Source organism: Haliotis cracherodii, unplaced genomic scaffold (genome assembly GCF_022045235.1).
Source record: "Haliotis cracherodii isolate W230 unplaced genomic scaffold, xgHalCrac1.p SCAF_5, whole genome shotgun sequence".
Taxonomy (NCBI): Eukaryota; Metazoa; Mollusca; class Gastropoda; order Lepetellida; family Haliotidae; genus Haliotis; species Haliotis cracherodii.
In genome coordinates, this window is record NW_027266308.1 from 28,691,936 (window position 1) to 28,703,331 (window position 11,396).

Below are 11,396 nucleotides of genomic sequence, written 5' to 3' on the forward strand. Positions count from 1 at the left end.
GATTACTAACACACCCGTTCGTTATCATCACTAAACAAAGACTGCCATTGTCATGTAACTGTATCACCCCAAACCTCTCCCCCTTACAGACCCCAGAGCATCTATTTATATGACGTTCCCCCTCGCTCCTTTTCAGCCCCAGCAGCCAATACTCATCCCTTTTCAGCACCAGGAATTAGAGAGGCTTTAGGGTTCCTTTATACCCGTGGGTTCCCTTGTAGAGTGATTTTTATATGACCTTATACGTAACTCTTCAGTGACTATAGCTTACACATAACCCGACTGATCGGTCTGTGGATGCCCGGGAAAAAGGACACTTTTCAAACATCTTGTAGTAGAGCGTACATTTAGATATAAAACGTCCACGCCAGAGAATAACCATCCTCGATTATCTGCCGAAACAGATTCCAATGGGCGTAAAAGGAAACAAGCGGCGAAAATTATTAATAGATCACTGAAAATCGGGGATGACATTAGGTGTTCAAAAGTTATGTAAAGATTAAAGTAATCCTCCTCTCCACCTCCTTCCTGTTACCATCACAATCATTATCGTCGTCGTTTTCATCATCTTCATCATCATCATCATCATCATCATCATCAGCAGCAGCAGCAGCATCAGCTTCATCAGCATCATCAACAGCATCAACAGCATCAGCAGCATCAGCATCACAATCATAATCGTTGTCGTTTTCATCATCATCATCTGCAGTACCAGCAACAGCAGTGGCTGCAGCAACAGTAGACTAACATTAAGTCTCTGAAATCTTATATTTCACAATATCCTTCTTTACTCTGAAAATAAAAAAAAAATATTTCCCTACGCTGATTGCTGTGGAATAGAGCTAGCTTGAGCTGGCTAGACTTGCTTTTGTATGCGTTTCTAGATTATTATTTTTTCATAAAATAAATATGTTACACGGTCATGGTGCAGGACTACAGCAACAGGAGTGGTGGTATTTTATGCAGAAGTAGTAGGATCATTAATAATATTTTTATGTGTTTTTTTCACAACATTTCCCCAAGAGAGAACCAATTACTAAGAGTACAATGTACTTTATGCAGTAATATGGAAAACCCCTCAAGTGAGTGAGTGAATATGGTTTTACGCCGCTTTTAGCATTATTCCAGCAATATCACGGCGGGGGACACCAGAAATGGGCTTCACACATTGTACCCATGTCGGGAATCGAACCCGGGTGTTCGGCGTGACGAGCGAACGCTTTAACCACTAGGCTACCCGACCGCCCCGAAAACCCATTAAGACCTACTACATGACAAACAAATGCTTAAGGTTGTTCTAAGGAGTCGTGATTATAGTTATGATATCCTTTGTAAAAACACATCAATTCCAAGCGAGCTTTAGGGCGGTATGACAATTGTCATCTCCGTAGGAAGTGATAGGCATGTAACCCACAGGCATGTTATATTGTGATAGATTACATGATCATAAATGTAGCTCCCAAAATATCTTGCATTAATCATCAGAATCGGCATCGGCTTGTCACATAACGCTGTCATCGTTAACACCCCGTACACCTCGCAAGCTACACCACAAAGGAAATTGTCACATAACACCGTCATCGTTCACACCCCGTACACCTCACAGGCTACACCACATAGGAAATAGTCACATACCACTGTCATCGTTCACACCCCGTACACCTCGCCAGCTACACCACATAGGAAATAGTCACATACCACTGTCATCGTTCACACCCCGTACACCTCACAGGCTACACCACATAGGAAATAGACACATACCCCTGTCATCGTTCACACCCCGTACACCTCGCCAGCTCCACCACATAGGAAATTGTCACATAACACTGTCATCGTTCACACCCCGTACACCTCGCCAGCTACACCACATAGGAAATAGTCACATACCACTGTCATCGTTCACACCCTGTACACCTCGCCAACTACACCACAAAGGAAATTGTCACATAACACCGTCATCGTTCACACCCCGTACACCTCACAGGCTACACCACATAGGAAATAGACACATACCCCTGTCATCGTTCACACCCCGTACACCTCGCCAACTACACCACAAAGGAAATTGTCACATAACACTGTCATCGTTCACACCCCGTACACCTCGCAGGTTTCACCACATAGGAAATTGTCACATTACACTGTCATCGGTAACACCCCGTACACCTCGCCAGCTCCACCACATAGGAAATTGTTACATAACACTGTCATCGTTAACACCCCGTAAAGAGACACACTAATCTATGTATAGGAACCAGTGACCAGAAAGAGTTGGACATGACAGCAGAGAGGGCATAAACAGATAATGTACATGGTGACATAGTGAACGAAATCATTTCAGTTGCCCTAAAATGTGTTTGTTAGTTTGTTGTCTTATCACCGCTGCATGTAAATGTTGAGTCTGCACCAGATAAACCAGTGGTTGACATAATGAGCATCGTCCAATGTCGGGGTACAATGACATAAACAAAACTACAGCACATGACCAGCCGAATAATAAGCCTGTTTCGACAAGCTGTGGGGTGCTGGCTATATTCTTCAAGCTGTAGGGTACTGGGTGTATTCTTCAAGCTGTAGAGTTCTGGGTGTATTCTTCAAGCTGTAGGGTTCTGGGTGTATTCTTCAAGCTGTAGGGTTCTGGGTGTATTCTTCAAGCTGTAGGGTACTGGGTGTATTCTACAAGCTGTAGGGTTCTGGGTGTATTCTTCAAGCTGTAGGGTGCTGGGTGTATTCTACAAGCTGTAGGGTGCTGGGTGTATTCTACAAGCTGTAGGGTGCTGGGTGTATGCTACAAGCTGTAGGGTGCTGGGTGTATTCTACAAGCTGTAGGGTACTGAGTGTATTCTACAAGCTGTAGGGTTCTGGGTGTATTCTTCAAGCTGCAGGGTGCTGGGTGTATTCTACAAGGTGTAGGGTGCTGGGTGTATTCTTCAAGCTGTAGGGTTCTGGGTGTATTATACAAGCTGTAGGGTGCTGGGTGTATTCTTGAAGCTGTGGGGTGAAGGGTGCATCTACAAGGTGTAGGGTGCTGGGTGTATTCTACAAGCTGCAGGGTGCTGGGTGTATTCTGCAAGCTGTAGGGTGCTGGGTGTATTCTACAAGCTGTAGGGTACTGGGTGTATTCTACAAGCTGTAGGGTACTGGTTGTAGTGTTACCGTTAGGACAATCTGCCAGGTGCCTGGATGTATTATACAGTCAGTACGTCCCATCGGAGATCGTTCGCACACAAATACTTTCCACATAATAATTATCAACTTCATCATATGAATAACGATGTAACTTCAAGGTATTACTTCAGATAAATCTAAATCTTAGTCTGATCAATAGCTTTTAGGTACGCGAACTACATTATAAACGGGATTTTTTAAACAATTCTTTTTCCGAAAGACATGCAATTCTTTGTGAATGAAATATTCATTGTTCAGAAGAGTACTAATTGGTTGCTATCTCTGAATTTTGAAATATAGCCTAAGACCATATGGCCGAACTTAAGTTATTGTGAGAAAAAGCGCCCCATATGGCTAATGGTGACCCGTCGCGTGGATATCACATACGTGTCATGTACAAATCACGGGCCGGGTGATTGCCTCGCTAATGACAGACAAGACAAGGGGTCACTTTTGTCATCGTTTAGAATGAAAAGCAAAAGACAGATAATTCCATTCCTGTTTTCCGAGTTGACAGATCACAGGATAACCCGCTCCATGATAGATACGTACAATTTTCCCAAGCGAGTCTTTCCCTCTTCTCATATTTTATGACATTTAAATCATAATTATAGTATACGAATCGCTTTCTCTGTGCACGTGATTAACTCCGTTATCGAGGCTATCCCTCCCCCCTCTCCAACGATGAATGGACGAGCATTAGAAATCAGTTGAGGTAGACACGCGCACATACTCTCTACACGTTCTCTAACGAGTATCGCTAATGCCGGCCATACAATATCATGTCTGGAGTAGCTCGTTTGCTTGATTTATCGTGGTATAAATATTGTAATTACATGAATCAGTGCACGGGGATGTAACTGTGAGCGTCGGTTATTAGAAACACAATGTTTGAAGTTGTCCCGCCACCGACTGAAGCACAGATGAGACGAGCTTCGTCTGTCATTATCGTCTGCTCACATGTCAGCAGACGACAGCCTTACTTCCCGCCTAAACCTATCAGTTGACAGGACACCCAATCTCTCAAAAAAGGTTTGACCGCACGGGAAGTCGGGGACACGGCCAGATGCAGCCCACGATCCCTGCCTTGGGGATGCATCTACCCTGGGTGACGCCGTCATCAGTAACTGTGGCGGGTGCACTGGCCTCTCAGCGGTAGATGCTCTGCGGCCATACTTGGTATTTTCAGTAGATGCACAGTGTTCAGAAGGCACATCAGCCTATCTCTTTAAGAAGATTATGAGTCGACGCCAGGTGATGTATCATATCCAGTCTATGGCAGACCAGACCAGTATCATATCAGTCACGGCAGTAGAATTATCAGTGCAGGTCTGTCGATGTATCAGTCAACCAGTTGATGTATCATATCCAGTCCATGGCAGACCAGACCAGACCAGTATCATATCAGTCACGGCAGTAGAATTATCAGTGCAGGTCTGTCGATGTATCAGTCAACCAGTTGATGTATCATATCCAGTCCATGGCAGACCAGACCAGACCAGTATCATATCAGTCATGGCAGTAGAATTATCAGTGCAGGTCTGTTGATGTATCAGTCAACCAGTTGATGTATCATATCCAGTCCATGGCAGACCAGACCAGACCAGTATCATATCAGTCACGGCAGTAGAATTATCAGTGCAGGTCTGTCGATGTATCAGTCAACCAGTTGATGTATCATATCCAGTCCATGGCAGACCAGACCAGACCAGTATCATATCTGTCACGGCAGTAGAATTATCAGTGCAGGTCTGTCGATGTATCAGTCAACCAGTTGATGTATCATATCCAGTCCATGGCAGACCAGACCAGTATCATATCAGTCACGGCAGTAGAATTATCAGTGCAGGTCTGTCGATGTATCAGTCCACTTCAGTATCTGCATCAGTCCATGCCAATAGATGCATAAATACATGCTGAGGTGAGGTGAGGTGAGGTGAGGTGAGGTGAGGTGAGGTGAGGTGAAATTGGGTTTAACATCGCGTTCAAGATTTTTGTACTTGTATAGCGACGTGCATGCAGGCGTGCGTGTGTGTGGCTGCTTGTACTACTCCGGACTGATGCCGACTTATAGTGCTAGCACATCGCGATACCGTGACGCACTTTAATATGAATACCCTACCCAGACACAGTATAATGACTCTGAGTCGACCAGTCCTTGTTTAAGCCCCTTAATGCCGAGCGCCAGACAGGGTAACAACAAGTACCATCTTTTAACGTATTTTGGTATCGCGCGGCCAGGGATCAAACCCCCGAACTTCCGCTCTCCGGGCAGACGCTCTACCTCTAGACCATGGTCAAGTACATCCGGAGCTACTCCTGAATCCGTATGTCAATCCTTGGATGTGGGGTGGGGTGGGGTGGGGTGGGGTGGGGGAGGTTTGTTTAATACGACCCAAACAATCAGAAGGATTTCTTTTATTTGAATATTAAATTGCGTAGTAAAAAGTATGTTAATAATAAGCAAACAAAAACACGGGGCCTGTTCCTACGGGCCTATTACGAGAGCAGCTTCCTGCTGTTGTTGGCGTGATCGTGAACGGAATCCCACTAGATCGGCTTCTCCTATTTAACACGTCAAAAACCGTGTGAAGACGGAGCTATAACTGTCCATTATATGTAAGGCTTGATTCTCTCTGTATGTTAACAATGCGGAATATTATTGGGGCCTCATTAGTCGTTCATCACCGGGGACGGGGTATGACAGGAAGGGCTACATATGTCTCATATCACCTCGATGTCAACACGCGTACCTGTCACATAAATGACTCCCTCTCTATAACCGAGGAAATATTTTATGAAGAATAATCATAATGCCAACATGATGTCCATGGACACATGTTTTGCCATTGCCTATGATTTATTGGCAGCGAAGACATTACTGCTAAGGATGCGTAACGTATTACATATAAATCATATCGAACGATGAAAGGTTCACCGAGTTTGCCGTTACCGTTATTAGCATTATTGAGATTGTGGCGTTAAAACAACAGACAAAACAACCACTAAAACGTTAATGAGCTCCAGAGCATGGAATGAACCTATGTTTAAGAAGACACAGATTAATCCCGACCTTTGTCTTGTTCTTAAACGAGTTAACTAGTATGGTCAAAGGCCTCAAGGGTAGCCTAGTGAACGAAGCCATCGTTCAAGTCCGAAGACCCGGGAACGATTTCCTATATGGGTAAATGTTCATTCTTGGTGTTCCTATGATGTGTTTTGAATAATACAGAAAGTGGCGTAAGCTCACTCACTGAAAATAGCATAAACAGTCAAGCCATAGAATGTCAATACGATAAAGAAAACAACAATAACGTGAATAGGCCATCAGATGATCAGCAATAGGAAGAATAGATCAGCAAAAGGGTGAACAGACCAGCTATAGGGTAAACAGACTAGCAATTGGGTGAACAGACCATCAATAGGGTAAACAGACAAGCTATAGGGTGAACAGGCCAGCAATGGGGTGAACAGACCAGCAATAGGGGGAACAGACCAGCAATAGGGTGAACAGACCATCAAAAAGTGAACAGGCCAGCAATAGGGTGAACAGACCAGCAATGGGGTGAACAAACCAGCAGTAGGATGAACAGGCCAGCAATAGGGTGAACAGACCAGCGATGGGGTGAACGAACCAGCAATAGGATGAACAGACTAGCAATAGGGTGAACAGACCAGCAATGGGGTGAACAAACCAGCAATAGGATGAACAGACCAGCAATAGGGTGAACAGGCCAGCAATAGGATGAACAGACCAGCAATAAGGTGAACAGACCAGCAATAGGGTGAACAAACCAGCAATAGGATGAACAGACCAGCAATAAGGTGAACCGACCAGCAATAAGTGAACAGACCAGCAATAGGATGAACAGACCAGCAATAAGGTGAACAGACCAGCAATAAGTGAACAGACCAGCAATAAGGTGAACAGACCAGCAATTGGGTGAACAAACCAGCAATAAGTGAACAGACTAGCAATAGGGTGAACAGACCAGCAATAGGGTGAACAGACCAGCAATAAGTGAACAAACCAGCAATAGGATGAACAGACCAGCAATAGGGTGAACAGACCAGCAATAGGATGAACAGACCAGCAATAAGGTGAACAGACCATCAATAAGTGAACAGACCAGCAATAGGATGAACAGACCAGCAATAAGGTGAACAGACCAGCAATAAGTGAACAGACCAGGAATAGGGTGAACAGACCAGCAATAAGTGAACAGACCAGCAATAGGGTGAACAAACCAGCAATAGGATGAACAGACTAGCAATAAGTGAACAGACCAGCAATAGGGTGAACAGACCAGCAATGGGGTGAACAAACCAGCAATAGGATGAACAGACCAGCAATAGGGTGAACAGACCAGCAATAGGATGAACAGACCAGCAATAAGGTGAACAGACCATCAATAAGTGAACAGACCAGCAATAGGATGAACAGACCAGCAATAAGGTGAACAGACCATCAATAAGTGAACAGACCAGCAATAGGGTGAACAGACCAGCAATAGGGTGAACAGGCCATCAATAAGTGAACAGACCAGCAATAGGATGAACAGACCAGCAATAGGGTGTACAGGCCATCAATAAGTAAACAGACCAGCAATAGGGTGTACAGGCCAGCAATGGGGTGAACAGACCAGCAATAGGGTGAACAGGCCAGCAATAGGGTGAACAGACCAGCAATGGGGTGAACAAACCAGCTATAGGGTGAACAGACTAGCAATAAGGTGAACAGACCAGCAGTAGGGTGAACAGACCAGCAATAGGGTGAACAGACCATCAATAAGTGAACAGACCAGCAATAGGGTGAACAGGCCAGCAATGGGGTGAACAGACCAGCAATAAGGTGAACAGACCAGCAATAAGGTGAACAGACCAGCAATAGGGTGTACAGGCCAGCAAAAAGGTGAACAGACCAACAATAGGGTGAACAGGCCAGCAATAGGGTGAACAGGCCAGCAATAGGGTGAACAGACCAGCAATAGAGTGAACAGACTAGCAATGGGGTGAACAGACCAGCAATAGGGTGAACAGACCAGCAATAGGCTGAACAGGCCAGCAATGGGGTGAACAGACCAGCAATAGGGTGAACATATCAGCAATAGGGTGAACAGACTAGCAGTAGGGTGACAGATTAGCCTGTATGTGTGACAGATTAGTCTGTAGCCTGTATGTGTGACAGATTGGTCTGTAGCCTGTATGTGTGACACATTAGTCTGTAGCCATTATGTGTGACAGATTAGTAAGTAGCCTGTATGTGTGACAAATTAGTCAGTAGCCTGTATGTGTGACAGATTAGTCAGTAGCCTGTATGTGTGACAGATTAGTCTGTAGCCTGTATGTGTGACACATTAGTCTGTAGCCAGTATGTGTGACAGATTAGTAAGTAGCCTGCATGTGTGACAAATTAGTCAGTAGCCTGCATGTGTGGCAGATTAGTAAGTAGCCTGTATGTGAGACAGATTATCAAGTAAACTGTGCGTGTGACAGATTAGTCTGTAGCCAGTATGTGCGACACATTAGTCTATAGCCAGTATGTGTGACAGATTAGTAAGTAGCCTGTATGTGTGACAGATTAGTCTGTAGCCTGTATGTGTGACACATTAGTCAGTAGCCTGTATGTGTGACAGATTAGTCAGTAGCCTGTATGTGTGACACATTAGTCAGTAGCCTGTATGTGTGACAGATTAGTCTACAGCCAGTATGTATGACAGATTAGTCTGTAGCCTGTATGTGTGACAGGTTAGTCTGTAGCCTGTATGTGCGACACATTAGTCTGTAGCCTGTATGTGTGACAGAATAGTCAGTAGCCTGTATGTGCGACACATTAGTCTGTAGCCTGTATGTGTGACAGAATAGTCAGTAGCCTGTATGTGTGACAGATTAGTCAGTAGCCTGTATGTGTGACAGATTAGTCAGTAGCCTGTATGTGTGACACATTAGTCAGTAGCCTGTATGTGCGACAGATTAGTCAGTAGCCTATATGTGTGGCACATTAGTCAGTAGCCTGTATGTGCGACAGATTAGTCAGTAGCCTGTATGTGTGACACATTAGTCAGTAGCCTATATGTGTGGCACATTAGTCAGTAGCCTGTATGTGTGACAAATTAGTCAGTAGCCTGTATGTGTGACACATTAGTCAGTAGCCTGTATGTGAGACAGATTAGTCAGTAGCCTATATGTGTGGCACATTAGTCAGTAGCCTGTATGTGCGACAGATTATTAAGTAGTCATTATGTGTATCACAATGGACATGGCCTTATATGTGTTTCGCAATGTTCATGATCTTGTATGTTGTGCACGGTTACAGTGAATGCGGCCCGTCAGCGCAACGAGCGAGTGGGAAACCACATGGCAACCTCCTCCAGGAGTTCAACCACGATGTGGTAGTGTAATGTCAGCAGAACGACTCGATCCACCCCCAACCTTCTCCAAGGGCCGGCAAATCCCCTTCTCATCAAGACGTTGCATCACGATGTGGTAGTGTAATGTCAGCAAAACCACTTGTCCCTTCCCAACCTTCTCCAAGGCCTTGCAAATCCCTGCCTCATCCTGGAGTTCAATCATGATGTGGTAGTGTAATGTCAGCAGAACGACTCGACCCTTCGACAACGTCTCCAAGGGCTGGCAAATCACGTTCTCATCAAGACGTTGCATCACGATGTGGTTGTGTAATGTCAGCAAAACCACTTGTCCCTTCCCCATGCCACCTACACCAAGGAGTGGCCAAAAAACCCTTCTCATCCAGGAGTTGCACCACGATGTGGTAGTGTAGTGTCAGCAGAGCGACTCGAACATCCAGGCGCTTTATCTCGTAAGTGTAATTTGTCAGCAGAACACTTTACCACTCCCCACCTTCTCCAAGGCTTCCCATCATGAGACAGTGGCAGAGTTAATCAGTATGTTTCACCCTTTTAACCCGAGTCATGATCTCCTATTTAAAGACCAACCTCGACCTCCGAGATGAAAAGGATGATGATCCCACAGATGTGACGAAAGGGGCTCAGTGTCAACTGTCGGGTCGTTGTTTTCACTGCCACGTTATGAAGTGCCCTGCCATAGAGTAATCGCACGATCTGTCTCATATTCGCTTGCTAAGCTTCAACATAGGAGACATGTCAGTCACCAACCCAAACGCCGTCATACCTAACGCTTAAAAACTACCCCGTACACGAAGAAAGCACTGTCATTAAGCTTTACTATGATTAATAGCAAAGTCATTGTGATGATGGAACGAAATGATGCCTATGCACGAGCTGAATAATAGGCTGAGGTGTCTTGTAGCCTACTATTAATTTTGTCATAATGAATTATTTCATCATCATGAAACTTGATCCATCTGCTGATGAAATAGATTCCTAACTAGGCTAGGTATGATTTGTATGTGATGTGTGTGTCGTTTGACGTTAACGCGTGACAGTAATGGCGTGGAAGCGTGAAAATAATGATTGATGGTGAAACATGACGTATTGCACTGACATTTAAAGATGTATTGACAACGTCATCGCGTCAGCACATGTCACATTTATTAACTGCGAAGTATTCTGTGAATGGTGTGTTAAACCAAGAAAAATTAACGCCATTTGTTCTCGCCATGTTGTATCCCGCGTTCCAGACTCGTAACGGGTTTGCGACAAGAGCGGTAACTCTAACATCTAACAAATCAGTCATTGAACCCCGTTCTTTGAAGGAAAGCATGTACTGTGGTATCGTTGTAAAAAGTGAAAAAAGTTGATATTCTGTACAAATACTTTTTATCGATGTTTATCATAAAACAAGCTTAACATTTCGAAAAAAGAATAAATACAAATACTGTTTCTGCTCGATTTGATGAATGATAACGGCCATTTTTAAGGCTACAAGACGACTCGTGGGGAGGGGTCGAGTCAGAGTTTCACTGGATATGACCACTGCGCTATGAAACAGCAGGGCCCAGTTGAAATACTGACCAAGGGTCAGTTATAACAATCACGACTCAGCAACCAATACTTGGCGACTAAGGGGGATCGGGTGGTCAGGCTCGCTGACTTCGTTGGTGCATGTCATCGTATCCCAAATGCGTTGTTCGGTGCTCATGTAAATCACTGGATTGTCTGGTCCAGACTCGATTATTTACAGACTGCCGTCATATCTTTGAAATTGGGATACGATGATATGCATCAACCAAGTCAGCGAGCCTGACCACCCGATTCCGTTAGTCGCCTCTTTCGACAAGCATTGTC

General features: G+C 44.7%; 1 protein-coding gene across 1 annotated transcript; it reads right to left on the reverse strand.

Moving 5' to 3' along the window:
- Positions 1-488: 488 nt before the first annotated feature.
- Positions 489-9,831, reverse strand: LOC139443639 (nucleolin-like). Its single transcript, XM_071224591.1, has 2 exons — positions 9,594-9,831; positions 489-727 (listed from the first exon to the last, which is right to left on the reverse strand). The coding sequence occupies exons 1-2, from the start codon at positions 9,829-9,831 to the stop codon at positions 489-491; spliced, it is 477 nt and encodes a 158-aa protein (XP_071080692.1).
- Positions 9,832-11,396: the final 1,565 nt, after the last annotated feature.